The sequence below is a fragment of the Pleurodeles waltl genome, chromosome 3_1 (genome assembly GCF_031143425.1).
Source record: "Pleurodeles waltl isolate 20211129_DDA chromosome 3_1, aPleWal1.hap1.20221129, whole genome shotgun sequence".
Taxonomy (NCBI): Eukaryota; Metazoa; Chordata; class Amphibia; order Caudata; family Salamandridae; genus Pleurodeles; species Pleurodeles waltl.
Window position 1 is genome coordinate 1696725723 of NC_090440.1, and position 18446 is coordinate 1696744168.

General features: G+C 45.1%; 1 protein-coding gene across 5 annotated transcripts in view; it reads left to right on the forward strand.

Annotated features, from left to right (window-relative positions):
- Positions 1–18446, forward strand: part of HDAC4 (histone deacetylase 4) — a 1159747-nt gene that overhangs the window by 242840 nt on the left and 898461 nt on the right. The window contains exon 3 of one of the 5 annotated variants that reach the window (XM_069225511.1): positions 10137–10195. The exons of the other annotated variants lie outside the window; for them this stretch is intronic. Coding sequence (XP_069081612.1) covers positions 10192–10195 — 4 coding nt within the window. The 5' untranslated portion in view covers positions 10137–10191. The remainder of the gene's footprint in view (positions 1–10136; positions 10196–18446) is intronic. 5 annotated transcript variants of the gene reach the window in all.

Genomic DNA, 18446 nt, shown 5'->3' on the forward strand with positions numbered 1-18446 from the left:
ACCTGACATTGAAAGTCCTAAACGCCTACAAAAGGTCCTACCTCCCCTAACTACCCTGCACGCAAAGTTGAGATAACCTAACAGCCTCTGAGCTGTTCTCAGGTCCATCTTACGCAACGTGCGCACTTCCTCTAGGCAAACCAGCATTTCCTTCACTTTTGCCGCTGGCAACCTGGCGACCAAATTTTGTGTATCCAATTCAATGCCCAAAAAGGTTAGCATCGGCACTGGGCCTTCTGTTTTTTCTGGGGCCAAAGGCACACCTGCCTGTTGTGTCAGATTTCGGAAAGCGTCCAGAGCCCGCCCGCATGCCCCGGATGCCGCTGGCCCTAAAAAATAAGAAATCGTCTAGGTAATGCGTCACCCACCTGTGGCCGCTCGCCCTTACAAAAACCCATTGTAAGAAGGTGCTGAAAGTCTCGAAAAGGGCACATGATATCGAGCAGCCCATGGGCAGCACCCTGTCCACGTATATGTTGCCATCCAGCTGCATGCCCAAGAGGTCAAAATCTGCCGGATGAATAGGGAGCAGTCTAAAAGCTGATTGAATGTCGCATTTTGCCAATTCCGCCATCCTACCGCATTTCAAAACTAACTTTATCGCATCATCAACTGATGCGTAAATTACTTTAGAGTCCTCTTGGGCAATGAAGTCGTTGACCGACGTCCCTTCCGGCCAAGACAGATGATGAATCAGCCGGAATTCGCCCTGTGCTTTCTTGGGTACCACTCCCAAGGGGGATATCATAAGAGTGTCACTTGGCCACCCAAAGAATGGGCCTGCTATTCTGCCTAAAGCTACCTCCTTTGCCAACTTGTCATGCACTATCTGCGGGCGTTCTTTGGCTGACCGCAAATTGTCAGCCCATCTACGTTGCCGAGGGCCTTGGTAACCTATTCTAAATCCTTCTCTAAACCCCCATTCGAGTAGGCGCGCTTGATCCCTGTCTGGGTATCTATGCAACCATGGTAATAGAAATTCCAGTCTAACTGGTGTAGGCCCCTTTTGGCGCAGGAGTGCCATGGCCCCCTCTCCCTCTAGCAGCCCTCCACTGTTCAGCTGGGCTGGACAATGAGAAACATTGGGTGACTGGATGACGGCCCCCGCACTTGGAGCAGTCATGCTTGAATCTGCATTGTGCCCTGGAACAAAAACCTTTATTAAAGTTCCAACAAGCCCCTGCCGTTGTCCCTGATGTCTTGGTAGTATTGCCCGCCCCTCCCTGGGCGGGGCGAGTTTGAAAGGGCTTATACGTCACTGGCAGTCCACTCGCAGTGTGAGTGGACGCCGCTGTCTGCGCGGATGCCATCCATTGCATCCATAATTCGGGGTCCACGTCACCCCACGGTTTCTCCGGATTAACACTTATCCGGGCCCTGAATTCCTCATCATAACTGAGCCATGCAAAACCTCCAAAATGCATCTTTGCCTTCCTAATTATGTCCATGTATTTGAAAAGTGCAATGGCCCTGTCCGGGTACTTCTCACAGTATATGCTGGCAAATATCAAAAAGGCCGATGTCCAGTTATCCATTGTTATCGGCACCCTAGGCCTACGCGCTAGCTCCCATTCCTCCTCCTTGGACCCTTCCTTTGCCTGTATGTCCCTATGTAACAGTTTAAAAACGTCCACATATTCGTGTTTCCATATTTTGTTTTTTGTTTTTTCCGCCACATGCGAGCCCAAAGGCATGGCTAAACCCATGTATGGCAATCTCTTTCTGAGGCCCCCCCCGTCTTTATCCTCCGCCGTCTTTTCTCCCGAAACCTCCTTCCCCGCTGTGGCCGTACCACTCTTGTCTGGGCCCTCTTTGTCCTTGTTCTCGACCGGTGTCTGAATGTCGCTGTCACCTGCCTTTTCCAAAACTGACCCGTCCCCTACCCCAATGGACCTCTTTGTGTTAGCTTCCTTCCTTATGCCACTCCCCTCGTCCCATACTGACCACCAATTCTTACCTCCAGTGGTGTCCGCCAAATTCCTTGGTATTCTTTTTAGGCTTCTGCCTCGCGGCGTACTTTGCCGACCGCCCACAGGGCCTTCCAGCGGAGCTGCCACCTGCAAAACAGACAACGAAGAGGTTGCGCCGCTCTTGCGCCCTCTCCCGCCCCCTTTGTGTACCGTATTCACCTCCCAATCACGTATTTCGCCTTCCTCCCAGTCATCCCTTTCCTCCTCATAGTCTAGTTCAATTTCGTCGTCTCCTTGCCACTGGCCCTTGCGCTGGCCGAAATCCCTAGTATTGTCAGATGTACTCGTACTTGCTTCCCCACCCGCATGACGCGTGCCATCGGGACGGTGTCCATGGTCCCCTGTTGTAGAGAAGGCCGCTGCAGACCCCTCCAGTGCTTCGTGCCAACGCGTTTGGGCCGTAGTGCGCCCAGTTGGCGTATTCCGTCTCTTGCCAACCTCTGCCGCTGACATTGCTGCCCTACTGACCCCATGACCGTCTGCGTCACCGGGTTTCACTGCGCCAACTGCCCCTTCGGCCGCTCGAGCCTCTTGTCTCTGCTCTCCCCTTGCCTGTGGCACCCATACCCAGGTACCCTCTCCCTGCCCCGGTTGTTGTGTCCCCGCCTGTCCCTTGGCCTCTCTAAGCTTTGATGTTAACTCATTGCGTGCCCGTGCCTCGTCCCTGTCCTTACAAATCTGTACCCACCTGGCTTCTGTTTCTGCAACTGCCTTGCGCTGTTCCCTTATTCTAGCCTCCAAATCCCATGTCTCTGCCTGGTCCCAGGCCACCTGCCTGTGCGGGCTCAGATCCCCCCCCGGTCCCCGTTCCCTGCGCTGCCGTGACTTTTCCTCCCTTGGCCTGGCGGGGCGCTGCCTTGGCCCTTCCTGGCCCGCCCCTGTGCCTTCCAGCATATTTACCTCTTTTCTTGGCGGGCGCCCCGAAAAAACCCAAGCTGTGGGCCTCACCACTGCGGTACGACAAATCTAAAGGTGCAAAATCCCCGCTAGGCCCCGGTATGGGTTGCTCTGCCTCCTTGTCAAGGCGGTCATCTTTGTCTTCCCCTGCCTTGGGCCCCTCGCTATCTGCCTGGCCCGCGCCTACTTGCGCGCCTGAGGTTGCTGCCTGCGGAACCTGGGTTTCACCTCCAAACAGCAGCGGGCTCTGAGTCCCTTGGGGGGCCTGCCGCGTAATCTCGGCCTGCCCGGGGGCTAACGTCTCGTCCTCTCCTTCCTCTGCAGAGTCCTGGGACTCGCAGGCCGCGATGGCGGCCGCCACCCGCCCCGATGCTGCCCTGCTGGGGCGTGTCATCCCAACCCAGGCCTGATACAAAACCCCAGGTCTCAGCAAATCAGCCCTCCCAGCCTCACCTAGCACGCGTAGTGCGGCCCTCACAGCCTCTGCGTCGTGTCCGGCGGCCATGTTGTGAGTAAGTATATATTTGTGTGTTTTTTTTTTTTTTAATAGGCCGCTCCGGTGCGCCCTGCGCTACCCTTTTTCCCTTGGGGGGGGTGTCCGCTATGTTCTATATGCCCAGCAAATTGTGGTGAGAAAAACAAAAATATAGATATCTTATTTATTTCTTTTTTTTTTTTTTTTTTTTTTTTTTGTGGCCCTACCACGTGGCCTATCTCTCGTTTGGGCCCCGGGGGCCCTGCGCGTCGGTGCCGGCAAGGCCTAAACTTGCCGCTTATGGGCTACTCCTCCAATGCCCTGTTTATGAAGGGGGAACCCCCTGGGGGCGGCCTCCCGTGCGCGCGCGGCTCCGCGCTTCCCGCTTTCTGTGTCGGGGTGGGGCCGCCCTGTCCCCGATCCCCCGCTGGTGTTTGTCCCGAAACGGAGCCGCTCCCCCCCCCTCCAAAAAGGCCGCCTGCACCTTCCGTGGTGCCCAAATATAATTGAATTGCGGCAAATATTTCACAACACGGCCCCGCGAGGCGGGGCGCCTGCTTGCTGCACAAAGAAACTGCCCGCCTGGCCCTGCGGCCTAAACACGCTTGTCCCAAACTCCTTACCTACACTTCCTAGTTATAAACTCCTTCCTACCCTATGTCGGCACGGTGAAGAGGCCGACCCCACCCTCCACCCCCCTTATATACCCTTTCCTAAAACCCACCCCCACCTAACTTCCTACCAATGAGGCGCCTTGCGCGCCACTTCCTTTCCCGAAAATGCCCGCGGAGAGACTAGACTGCGTCTCTTCCTCTCCGCGGGCCCCTCCATTGTATCTGTTATTCGTTACAGTTTTTCCAAACTAGTGCGATTGTGCCCTTGAATTTCTTCTTTTTCTAAGGCAGAACGTAGCTGTTAAATTTGTGTTTTTTCTTAAAAACACAAAGTGGTGCAGGGTTAATATTTTTAGATACACGAAGTTGAGCAATGAAGGCTTAATAATGTGTATCACTGTTATATAGAGGCAACCTTGACTGATGTTACTGCGCATTCAGCCAGGGACCGACCTCCAACAGGATTTCTGAATCGTGCTGTGCTCCTGTTCAGAGGACTATGCAAGATAAAGGAATAAAGGCCTTTGTATTTGAGGGCCACATTGGTCTTTTTTGGAATAGGACAAGATTTTTGGGTTCAAACTTGGACGAATTTGTAAATTCAATTTAAAAGTGGTATATGAGTGGATCATTTGGGTATGCTCATTGTTGATGGCATTTGCTTTGTGCTTGTGGTTACTTATCGAGACATTTTGCCGTCTATGGTGGGAACATTTTTTGACGTTCGCATCACTATTGCTGTCTTAAACTGTGCAGTTGATGAATGCTATTGCAGATCAATGCAAATCCTTGGGGTCTTCTGTCTGAGCTTGTTAGTCTAACTGAGCGATCGCTCTGCTGTCATTGCTTGAAGAGTTGAAATATGTGTAACTGTTTTCCGATTCTGGGCCTTTTCTTGTAGTTTCTGGTTCATTTTTGGTGGGGTCAGTATCGAACTCTAATGGCATTGAGAAGATAGTTGCTTTATTTTTTTCATGAACTATAGAAGGCTGTCAAAACGCATACCCTCATTATTTCAATCGTCTCTAAAACATATTAATTATTGACCGTTTTCTATAGCACAGTCTACACCTAGAGGGTTATGGAGCACTTTACACTTTTTCTGAAACGTGATTGCTTTACAGTCTTTGATTTTGTTGAATGAAGGGATTTCAAGAAGCGGAGAGCCTGTGGCAAACTTGTCACTAGGCCCTTGGGATGGCTAGTTTCCTGTCAGCAAGATCATAGATGATTCTTGCTGCAATGGGAATCCTTTTGAATTTGATTAGGATTGAAAAGATGTGATTAAACATTCATTCACCAGCGACCTTCCTAAGCACTCTGCTAAGGCTGCTTTGATAAGTACTAGCTGTAGTTTGGGAAGTACTAGAAACAGCGAGTCCCCTCTCTGGTTCTACCTTGTTAGCACAAGAGCTTTAAAATCATTTCCCGGAATGATGGGGTTGCTACCTCGCAGGAGCATGAGCTTTTGCAGTACCCCTTAAGCCAAATTGCTGATATGTGCAAGTTTTTTTTCAAATTGTTGCTGTGGTAAAAGACTAGTGATTTAGCTTCTTCACAATTGAAGTCCGGGAGTTTAGCACACAACATGAGTTGAGCCTACTTAGGAGCTGGCACTTGTAGTTTGATGAAGAAATCATAGCAACTCTGTTTTAAATGAGATGAGTTTGAGATGGTGTGTTGTCATTCACAACTGGATGTCAGCTACAACTTAAGTAACAGTTTTATGTCTGGGGGTACTTTTTTTTTATAGCAAGCTTAGCTTTGCCAATAGAAAAGTTGAAGGCCATGTTTGGCTAAGTAAATACATATTTTTTGTATTTAGGCCTTGTTAGAGCTCTGTGGGATTGAAGTGCGAATTGGCACGTTTTATATGTTGGCACTGGGTCTAGAGGTATGGCGGTCATTAGTGATTTTAAGTACGTTTAGTGTTTTTCTTTTGTTAAAGGCTTCTAACAAACCCTGGAGGATGAGAAGGCAGAGGTCTCCTTTATCTAGAATACGAATGGCTTTGTCAACAGCGTTTAAATATGGTGTGACTATAGAGCTCTCTACATATACAGTTACAAGTTCTTTAAAGTATATATAGAGTGGGCTTTGAATCTATCCCTAGGGGTATTACTCTCACCTCATGCTATTAGCTGTTTGGTTTATCATCCTGCCTTTCAGGCAGCGCTTCCTTTAGAATGCATGAGGGACTATTTTACGTTTCAAAAGTACACTCATTAATAATACTGTTTGTCAAATACATTTCTTTACAGCCTACATGCATACTAAGCAGAAAGCAATCTTGGTACTTTCCTCCCAGCATTGGCAAAGCCAATAGCACAGTCCTTATTGTGATAAACAGCACTTGTTCATGCAGCACATCTATACTTCATTTGCAAAAGTGTGTTTTTAGTGCCTTAGTATGTAAAATCGGACCTGTTGTCTTTGCCAGTGCTTGTTAAAGCTGTTGTTCCTTTGCTACATCCTACCCTTTAACAAGATTAAAGATTGTAAAGGGAGCAGTTTTCAGCTGTGTAAAGTTGAAATTGAGCCTCTATGCATCTTTCCCAGACTTTTATAAGAAAGGATAGGTTTGAGATGTAATGGAAATTGTTTAGATTATCAACTTTGACACCTGGTTTCTTTACTGGGTGCCAGAAACTTGCCCTAATTTAGGCAGTGCAAAGACCGAGGCTATCTGCCTTGTGATATGGGAGTGTTATGTAGGTTTGGTCTGAAATGTAGCAACTGATGAGCTCATCGCTTTGAGAAGTGTAGATGCAAACAAATGAGAGGATGGTTTAGCTTTGACAATGGTGTTTAGTAGTTCTGATTGGGTCACTTTCCTGAAAGCTAAGTGGATGATCTTAGGATTCGGGACTATGACACGGTATTCATTGTGCGTTCATGTTATTGAAGAAGGTGGAGAATTTCTTACATTTGTCTTGGGAGCAGTCAGTATTTCCCTGCAAAGGTGGCTTTGCGGAATTCCTCTTTGTTCTCAACAGCTTCTTCTGTAAGATTTTGTTTGGCCATTCTCCCTTCTGAAAAAGGAGGGCCTTGCTCTCAAAATGGGTTGGTTATATTTCTTTCCCTTGTTCCTTAGTTTGGCAGCAATCACAGGGGAAAATGTTGCACCCCGAGTGCTGTTTAGCTCTAGGGTTTCCCTTTCTTACTTTAGGTCTACAGTATACCATAGTAAATATGTTTTTATTGCTTCTGTGTCCATGATTTTCATATTGGTGTGCACATTTATTGACTTTATGCTCAGAAGAATTGGAATAGAGCCCTGGCTATATTATCAAGTGTTGCAGGATTTGTGTTACTAAGATCTGTGTCCCATTGCCTGACCCTCTTGGTTGTCCTGCAGTCAGGGCTTTTGAGGAAAGAGGGGAGGGGGTAAGGAAGTCATCACTTAACAGGCATTGGTGTCTAAATTTTAAGCTTCTCTTCAGCAATAGGACACATGCGTGCCCTTGAGTGATGGTCCCACCGAACACTTCAGTGCATCCACCAAAAACAAGATGGAAGAATTACATACAATTCTACTCTGTAGACCCTGAAAGTGGATTATTGAAGTGATAATTGGAAAACAAAAGTGGCCTTGAAGTGACGAGTAAAGGACATTGTGATGCCAGGATTAAGCTAACAAACCTGTGAGCTCTTGGTATTAATAATAACTATAAGAGCCTGCTTGGTTGCAAAACAACAATAATTGGTAAACCATTGTTGTGACGTTTGTCTGCTGCACATGTTGTTGTTTTTTATTTCATCTTTTTTTCATGAGGATTGATATATGTGTGTTTGAATATTATCTAAAATAAGACATAGCTTTAAAAATCTTCTCTTTAGTAGCGATGTCTAGGTCTGGAATGGAGCCTTCAGAGTGAGTGGGAGTACTGCATAATTGTCATTATGAATGAAGAGAGCTGCAATGCAGCTGGCGCCCCCTTAGATCTCACCAATGTAAGTTAAAAATCTCCAAGGAAAACATGGCTTCCCCAAGGAGATTGAGTTAACTGTTAGAAATTCAATTAGTTGCTTAAATAATCTAGTGGGTGATAGAGGATATGTAACTTGGTGAAGATTGGGATCAGTCATTTTGATGACCTTTGAAATACATTCAAATGAAGAGAATTGCTTGTTTTTATAATTACACTTTAATACAGCCTTTATGTACTATTGCTGTACCCATACCCCTGGCAGTTTCCTTTATCCGATCACTGTGAAGTAGAGTATTCCAGTAGGATAAGTAAAGATGGAGTACTTTGTTGGGACATGGAGATCGAACATTGATGATAACATTTTGTTCAGCCCTTATTATCTTCAATAACATCAACATTAATGGTCAGAGAGGGGCTCTGAGTGACATTAAATAGACAACTACAGTGAAGCTAGAGTTGCCTATGATGCCACTGAGAACCCCGAGGTGAAAAACATAAATGTAATAAAAGCTTTACACATATATAATTTTATGTTGTGTATGCCCCCTATAATCATCTGTCCGTGCTTTCAACTGCTACGCAATAGCAGAGGAGTAATTGAGGAGCCACACGTAACATGGCCTCTGTTATGTATCCCTGTTCCAAAGGGTTAAAAAAAAAAACATACCTGCATCCTTCCAACTTCCTTTCCTTCCTTTCCACCTTTACAGCTGCGCTTTCGGCTTTCAGTCAAAGCAGAGAAGCAGGGCTGTGCTGACAGGTTCCCAGAGAGCCCGGTCACCCAGGCCTGGAAGTCCTTTGCGACATCACAACAGTGGGTAACCAGTTTTGTTATCAACTGCTGCTGTGTCATAGCAGTGGGTTATGCGATTCAGAAACTGAAATAAACGATAGAGGCTCTCTATGAGAGCCATACCGAACAGTCAGATGTACAATGTTGGTGCCAGGGTTCATGGCTAATCATCAGTTGTGTGTGAGACATATAGCTTATTAGCCAGTTGTGAAAAATTCTGCTCTGAAGTGCACTGTGTTATCATAAATGTTTGCAAAAATGTATTTGTGGGAGATGCCTTCAGCCACACAAGAGGACAAGACAGACAGTCAAATGTTGCAATGTTTCGTGAGTGCCCCATTAACAACTGCTGTTTATACTTATGGCATTTTATCACATTTTCATTAGAAATTTGTGCCGAAGGATTCTACATCTAGTCTTATTTTACCAAACGTTTCTGGGTCAGGAGAGCAATCGGTAGAGTGTAGTCTCTAATTGGGATTTAAGTTTACTATATAAAATTTCACCCAAGTATTAACACATGTTTCTAAGCTTACCTACTAACAATGATGGTAACCATTTCAAATACTGCTAAGGAAATGTATTAGTTTTTTCCTTTTAATAAGTTCCTCGTTTTTGGCACGTCCATTGGCAAAATAAGTATTTTTGCACAGCCAATTGTAAAATGGAGGAAACAATTGTCAAGAGGATCGCCCACCCTTTTGCCTCTCACTTTCCACAAATAGTGGTGTCTGACTTCTCATTTTGAATATAAGTACTTAAGTAGAATGTGTGCAGGATGAGTTTGGTGCTTGAAACAATTACCAACCATTGCATAGTTCTGTTAATCTTTTTCCACCGCAGCTTCATTAATCACTACCATCAGGCCTACTAATACTTGATTTGGCGTACTTTAAAAAAGGGAGGCAAATGTTATTGTTTTTTTAAAGTGGAAAGCAAGTGAAGGACACATCTCGATTTGCCTTAGGAAGAGAACATTGGCAGAATGTCATCTTTCTACCGATTCGTACGAACTACTAGAAGTCTTTGTGTGGTTGAAATTAGAGATTAAATAGTCTTTTAGGACATTTTAACTCCACGCTCTTCTTATATTTTCGTTAAAAAAAAATACAATTAAAAAAAAAAAAGAGGGTGTGGAGGGCTGAAAAATGGGTGACAGTACACATCTTGAAAGCTCTTTTTGGGTTGTGAGGAGTAAGCATGGTCTCTTCTCCGTGTTAGGATGGCGGGATTGGCAGGTGCATTTATATTGGAAAGGAGTAGCTATCAGGCGGCAAGGTTGTGTCCTACTGTTGTCGTTAGATGGGTGTGGTGGGCTGCTGGAAAGTAAGGCAAGTGTTGGTTTAGTAAAGGATCTCTTGTGGGGTCTGTTTTTTTGCAGGCCCCGCCCTTGTGCCAAGTGGTAGAAAGAGACATGATGTTACATATGTACCTATTTCTCTGACTTTTCAACAGGTTTCATATCTCAGGATATCTGGAAGCAGTATGGAGTTTTAGAGATGCCTGAGGAATGGGTAAGGAGGAGACCGCTATGGTTTTACATGTGTTAAGCGCAGTTACCTGTAACACAAGTGATTGAACGAAAAAGAGAGGAAAGGGCTGAGAAAACAATACTTTTAGTGGATAGCAAACATATTAGAATTAAAGTGACATTTGTCTTCTTAATAAATTGTACACTTAACTGGTCATCCTAAATCATAGACCAGTGATTATTAGCCTTTTGACTTCTGAGGATCATCGCTGAATAATTACTGGAATTTGGGGACCCCTACTGAGTCATTATTGGAAGGAACTTTTATGATTTGAACCTCAAAACAGTGCACAAAAATACAAAAGCAATTATACATCAAACTAATGCTCAGAAATATAAAAGGTTTTCGCACTTTCAATTGTGCTTCTTTTAATTTTTATAGTTTATTCATTTTAATATATTAATTTTAATATTTCATTTAAAACAGTCGCAGTTAAGAACTGACTGATGTTATCCATGTTAAAACCTTGCTTTTTTAAATCTATGTGCTTAACAAAATGCTAAAATATCCACATTTCTGACTTTTGGGTATTTCAGTATTGTTTCTCACTCTTTCACTTCACAGTACAACTTATAATTTTTAATATATACAAGTATATTGCTTTTCTGTCTCATATGTTCAAATTCTTCAGCTACATCCAGCATCTTCACCAAGAAGAACTGTGAAACAACAGCCAAAGTTGGACTTGCATTGTGTTCTGGGTTGGAAACGTGGAGTATTTTCGTAGGAGCTGAAGCATAGTAATGTGTCCCCTTGCATAGTTCTATGTTGTTTTGAGTTTTGTTGGTGCTGATTTCTCACGATTGCCCAGGTGAGATCTCCGCTGAATAAGGGTGATGGGGTTATGGTATTCTGATGCACTTATTCTCGTTTTTCAGTGTGCCTAAACAGTGGCTTGCCTAATGAAGGTGGAGGATATTTATGGCAGCTCCATGCACTACCTTCTTGTTATGAAATAGGGTGAAAGGAATCTACCATTGGTTAAAACAGCGGAAGTAACGGGACCACTGATTAGATTTTAGCAACAAATGTCAATCCTGAGTCTGGAGTCAATTTAAGACCAGTAGTTTTGGAGCTCTGTGTGATGACTTATCCAGGATACAAGAAGGGGATGAAGAGGCCTGAGATACAATTGCAGTTCAGGAAGAGTGATTCTTCTTGTGGAACTACTGCGTTTGTGGAGACCTGAAGTCATTTGTCTTTTCAGTTGCAAGAAGTCATCCAGGACATGACATCTCTTGTGTAATCCATATGTTGGAGATTGATGGGTAAAGTTGCATAACAGTGGCACATGAGTGGTATGGACGATTATAGCAGCTGTTCTTTAGGATGGTGCCTAAGTTGTTGCATAGTACAGAGGACTGGTGTGATTTGTTTTTTGTAATTTTTTTTATTTTACTTGTTAGCTGGCAGTAGTCGGTTAAGATAGGTTCCAGTTGAAGTTGCTGTGACGTAGTTCTGAAAATAGAGTATGCGAGCAGCAAGAGGGGTTAGACACTGGTGACACTTAAGGGGCCCGAGCATGTCTTATGATTAACCGTGTTAAAGGATTTTTTAAGTCTGTTTGGACAGTGGGCAAGCATTTGTCATGGTTAACTTTTAGACATCAACCTGATCTTAACAATGACATTTTCTGTTCTGTGTTTATGGGGGAAACTGGACTAGTGGCGTGGTAGGTGTAGGGAGACATAGTTGTCAGGCTATGTAGTGTTGGTGAGTGGAGCCCTATAGTCTGTCCTGGATTTTGGATGTGGTGAGGGGTTTGGGCCTAGCCATGCAGTTGCTTCCAATTTTAGACTTGAATGGCTTACTTGAGGTAAATGTTGACTGCAGCATGTTACGTTCATGCCTTCTTTGAAGGACTACTTCATGAAGCATTTTGGATGGGATTAAGCTTTGCATTCTTTAAGGTGTTTGGTAGAAGTGATATTGAAAGTAAAGAAGGATTTTGATCATGACTTGAGTAGTGCTATTCCATCTAGGAAGATGGATCTTGTAAGTATCAATGGTTTTCCATTAGAGTCCCGGTTTACTTTGGGTGAGGTGGTCTACAGAGCTTGAGATGGAGGTGTTGTAGCTGATGTTGCAGCTTTGTTAATAAGATGGCTATGACCTTGAATAGCGTTTGTAATTTGTTGAGTTGGGGCCAGAATCACGTCTGATTAAACAGTTGATGGGTGTTTTTAGTTTTGATTGTTCAGAAGTGAGATGTCCTTTTGATATAAAGATTTCTTTGGGGTGTTCTGTGCAACAAGTGATTGTATTGCTTGATATCTGCTTGGATTAAGTAAAACCCAAGGTAAATCTAACAGTTCAATTATATTCCTATATTTCTCTGACTGCATCTTTTTCCCTTTATGTCTAGCATCTTGTAGAAGGCTACCACTGTCCTCTGTTTTTTAACAGTATGCCTTATAGAGACTGTTACAGATCTTTGCTGAAGGTGTCCTGACGGAGCGGGACAGTTTGTTACACAAGGCCCGGTGGGAAGGCGATGAGTATAGTTTTTTCAGGATGATCCACTGTGTGGTTAAAGTTGCTGTATTTTTGAGAGATCGCTTTTTGCTCAGGGATGTGGTATTTTCTAATGAAGGATTAGCACTAGAACAGAGCAAGGAGTGGAAAGTCATTTACTAGATAATGTAAATTTAATGGTCGTACCTTACTCCTGCAGGAAGTTTCATGTGGATCTTGTAAGAGGCAGCCATGTCTGGCAAGTATGTGCCAGGCAGTGTGTGAGAAAGAAATTCGGGAATAGGTTAGAATATTTTTTGTTCAGAATGGAAGAGAGAATCTTGGACAACTAGTAAATAAGCAAGAAGGTGTTTAGGGGTGTCGTTCGTGAATTGTAGAGCGAGTTTCTACCTAAATGCCAGTGTTGAGTAGAGTATAGATTTGACGAGATTATGGTCCGACAGTGTCATCAAATGGTGACCTAAGCCTGCTGATGAAATCTCAGCCCTCGCGGTGCCTGACCTCCCAGATCACCCCTTGGTTTTGGGGTAGCCGTTTGGCTTTCGTCATGTAGGAATGAGAAGCTGCCCTCTTTCCCTCTGTTGTTTTGCCGGTTTTCTTCCTCCCCCGTTGCGGTGATATGCATATCTTTGTGCATCGCACGGAAGAATCCTGAAATAGATTTGTCATGTGAAGCTGAAGACAAACGGCTGGGGAATTGTTGTTTATTTTTCCTCGTGCGGCAGGTTGTTTGTATGGCACCAGCTGTTCCTGTTTCTGCACGCTGTTTTTATTCCTCTCGCTTGACCTTTAGTCTTAGTTCAAACCTACCGTTAAAGTATAATCCGTGTCAAGCCGAGCCGGGTGTAGCAAATAAAGCCATGGGTTTACATTCTGGTATCTTTATTTATTAAAAATAAGTAATCTAGCTCAAACTCCGGAATGGCTACTACACATTCAGAGAAATAGAAATAAACAACACTGATTGAATCACTAGCATTGGCAGGAACCTGCTTTGGTAAATTGGGCTAAGAACTGGCCAGCAAGGGCAGTGGAAAGTGCGGTGCCTCTAAGGAAAGGCTCCATATTGTAAGTGTGCACGGACACTCGTATGAAGCAAATCCTCTATAGGTGTTTCAGACGGACTCCTGACTAATAAAAGCCTATAGCTACAAACAAGGAAAAGAGTTTGACAGCCCTTGTGCAGCTGAATAAACTCGGGGCTGGTGTTTCACGGGTGGTACACCTACGGGCCAGGACGCCGCCATCTCAGTACGAGTTCCTCAGCTGAGCCGAGTTTTCGTCTCCGAATTTGAGAGCTGAGAAGCAGGATCTCGATAGTGATCCTATTTGAGCGGCCTCTCCCCGAAGGGTGAATCAATTACAGGATCTCCGCTCTGATGGAAGCCACTCCAGGTTTTTCCAGTGGCCGAACAGGTTCGCCATTGTAGCTTCGTTATCGGCTCCCGTTAATCCCCGGGTCCTGGAGGGCCTCTGCGACGAGTATCTGCATCACCTGCTCTGCTGCCAGTGGAGAGCGGCCCGCAACGAGCTGTAGCTCCTTCGGAACCACTTCAGGCTGAGCTCTGCCGCCCCATGTTCCCGTCAACATGCCCCAAGTTTTGCTGCAAGTAGCGTCAGTGGGGCGCTGTACTAAAACAGCAGTGGGGGCCCGTCCTTTAGGGCGGAGGGGGGCCATGAAGAGTGTCTGTCAGGCCGAACAAAGGTCAGCCTGACAGACACTCTTCATGTTCAGGTCAGGCAGCCAGTAGAAGACATGCGCGATTTGCGCAGACTCCTGGCTGCCTGAGCTGAAATTTGCTGGGCTGAGGAGATCACAGCTCCTATGGGCGTGACCTCCTCGGCCCAGCAAAGGTGCCTCGTGGCCCTCCCCTGGGTGACGAGGAAAACGTCACCAATTGACACACTCCCTGGGCGCTTCAGTTTAAGCCCTGAAGCGCCCAGGGCGAGTGTCAATCAGTGACACTTCATCACAGAGTGGGGTGGGGTCAGCAGTCTCACTGACCCCATCCCACTCTGTGACGATGCTGGGACTGCTGCCTTCCCTCATTGGCTGACCTCATTCTCCACAATGACAGTCTGACTTAAATGCAAGTGAAAGACCATTAATATTGACTAATCTGTGACAATTTATTCATAGCCTTGCATGGAAACCATTCAAGACTTAATCATTGACTTCATGGCCACCTCTTACACGGTGGTTCAGTAGATACTTCAGTAAATTATGCATACTATCTGATGGATACTTCTAACAGCAGCCTCAAGGCACACCAGCAGTTTCTTGGTCATAGTATGGGATTAGGTAGACTGCGCCCAAACTCTGTGGATAGTAATCTTCCAAGCCCCTTACACCTCTGGCAATAGCTTCCAAGCCACTTTTAGTTTGTGACACACAGCAACACCGTGGCTGGAAGGATCAGTCATTTTTTCCCCAGGTGGATGGACATAGCATCAGACAGGTGCATCCTGAAGATAGTCTAGCAAGGCTAGTATTTTTTCCGTACTGCTGCATCTTCCATCCACATCACAGCGCCTTTCGAAGGACCATTTGTCCATTTTACTGCAGGAAGTTCAGGCTCTTTTGGAAAAAGGAGGTATGGAAAGGGTCCTGACCTCAGAGATCGGAACTGAGCATTACTCCCGTTATTTCCTAGTGGCAAAAAAGATCAGAATTGTCCGGGCTATGAATCCAATGTTTGCGCCCAAGCTGTAGGCCTCAGTGAGGGTGGCTGTGAGGTTTCTTGGCCCTTTGGCCTCCTGCATCCTGCTTTCCGACTATGCCAGAGGACAAACATGCTTTCTGCTTAGAGATCTGTAGTTTGACTGGACACCAGGAAAAGTTGTCGGGTACCACCCAGGTTTCAGAGGGAACCAACAAGAGCTGTAGTTGTGGTTGCTCAACCGTAATTGCACCAGTGGCATATTTCATTCCCTACCCCACTGAGAAGTGACATGGTGACAAATGTCACTGCTGGGTATGGAGGTCATCTGGAAGGTGTGGAGATGAGAAAACTGTGTTCTCTGGCAGGGACCCGCCTTTGCATCGACCTGCAGAATTAGCAGGCAGTCTGCTTAATGTTGAAATCCTTGCTGCTGTCCAAGGGGAGGCTGGTTCAAGTCCTCACACACATCACCACTGCCATTGTAACAGGCTGGGTGGAGTCCTGGGGTTTGTGTTAAGAGGTTTTGTGCCTCTGGACCTGGCTGAATTGTCAGGGCATATTCCTGCCTGTACACCACTTGACTGGACCTTTAAAAGCCAAGGTAGATGAACTAAGTGGATTACATGTGGAAGCTACACCCAGAGGTGGTGCAGGGTATCTTCCACCAGTGGGAAGTCCAAGTCATCCTAATGGCCCCGGTCTGGGCTACAAGAGAGTTGTATCTGGGACTTCTAGCATCTCTGCTTCAGGGGGATCTTCTGTTGCTGCAGAAGCCTAGGGTCCACCACCCAGGCCATGAGTGTAGATTGAAATGGAGATGCTGCAGTTGAATTCATTTGATACACTTCCCAAAGTAGTGGGTGCCATCCTGGTGGCCAGACAGCCTTCTACAAAATCTGTTTATGCTGGACGGGGGCAGTTTGTGGCTTGGGGTGGTCTCTTTAATATGACTCTTTTGCATGCTAAGTTGTTGGATGTATTACTTATTGTTCTGTGTTTGGGCCAGCAAGGACTTGCAGTGGGAACTATTAAGTTATCTGTCGGCCTTTTCACATTTACTGGACCGAACATCATTGAGAAACAGTATCACAACAGGCAATTTGAACAAAGATTTGGTTCACATGTTTCCATGAAAACCCTTTATGATACAGTGGAACCTTATTTTAATCTTTACTTTCTTAAGTCTCCTGACAAGGAAGACTGTCTTTCTCATCAACAGTCGTTTCAGTTCATTGAGTGAGTGAGGTTCAGACTTTGTCAGTCCAGCCACCTACACCACCTTCTTTCTTGGTAAGTTGGTGCTGAGCACTAAAGTGGCTGTTCTGCCAAAAGCTTTGACTCTCTTTCAGCGCAGACAATTCTTAACTCTTGTGAAATTCTTTGCCCTACTCCAACCATCGAAACAAGAGGATAAACTCAATTTTTTGGCTGCAAAGGAATGCTCAGGTTTTGTATCAATTGTACCAAAGAACATCAGTTATACAATCGGCTGTTATGAGGGTTTTCTGATACGAAGAAAGGCAAGGCAGTGTAGAAGAGGACCGTGCCCAGGTGTATAATCATAGGTGTCAAAACTTGACTAGAAGCTTCCTCATGAAGGATTAAGGGCTCACTCCCTAAGTGGACAAAGGTATGCCCTGTCTTGGTCTCGTGCTCACTGTGCCACAGGAATGATGCCACACTCCTCTGAAGAGCCTTAAGCAGGGCGAGTCCGGTATTGGGTTGCTTGTGTACCGGTTCAGGCAGGATCTGGCCTGGTAGTTCAGGCTTGAATGTTCCCATTAGAGCAGGGTCAAGGTTGATTTACATAAAACTGGGTCCAAACTGAGGTGGCATTACTGCCAACAGAACGATTGGTTGGAATGATACCATAAGCGATTGCCAGTGGTTAGACATTGTGCAAGCATTCTTGCCATCACCTTTTATATGTTTAAGGAGCCACTCCACCAGGGCCAAGGCTGCTGCCACTGCATTGGTGTAGGGAGAGCCTGTCCTCTATATTTGTTAGGGCACAACCTGGGCATCAGTGCACCCCTTCAGAAAATACTACTGCCTTGACAACTAGGTTCAACAGGAAGGGCATTTTGGCCATTAGTTCCTCATGGACTTTTTGGTTTGAGGTATTCTGCAGACCCACCACAATAGGAGCTACTGCTTTCCTAAAGGTGAGGAATCTGTGGTTAGAGTTATCCCCACGAAGAACAAGTCACATACATTCTATAATGTTCTTTCTTGTGGAGATCTATAAATTGCTTACAGCCCTCCTACTACCTCTTTCTGTAGAATGTAAGTAAGTATAACATTTTATTGTTTAGTTACTTAAAATCATAACAATCAGGAAAATGTTATACAATACATTCGCAACCTTAATAGTTCAGCATTTGCAGCCTTGGTGATCCGAACACCTATTACTCATTTATATAATCCTGCTTAATACATAAAAAACACAATATGATAACTCAGTCAAGCTGTCCAGTAGCCCACAAAATTAATTCATCACTTCAAAGCATTACGCATCCTAGTTGCACGTATGAAACATCTCTAAATACCATTAAATACCTAAAAACACTTAGACTAAAAGATATTGTCTTATAATTCCACCCAATCTTTCCAGTGCCCCATCAGTTTCTTAATATACTAAAAATAAGTATTCTCACATCATTTTATACAATGAACCGCACAAACACCGCTAGCAGTCCTCCCTATTGGACTGGAGATACTTGCGCTCTTCCAGTTCCCTGAGATGTTATTAAAATACAAATGTCCGAAAAGTGCTGAGTGCATAAGATTTAGATACGTAGACAGTGTACAGAGGTCCTGTTTGGGGCCTTGTCTTCTTTCCAGAGTTTCCAAAATATTAAAGGCAGGGATGTGGAATTCCTATCGCCCGACGCCCGGGAAATCTTGTTTGGGGTCAAGGGCAACAAGTTTTTATGTTCACTTTGTCCTTGGGACAAGTAGGCCCAACCCTCTGCAGCACAAACCCTTTGGCTGCCTGTTTACAGAGAGTGGAACTCTCTGCAGTTGAGGTAATGTGTTTCCAAAAGATAATGCTGTTCGAACTTGTATTTATGGTTCATTATTTGAAAACCTTC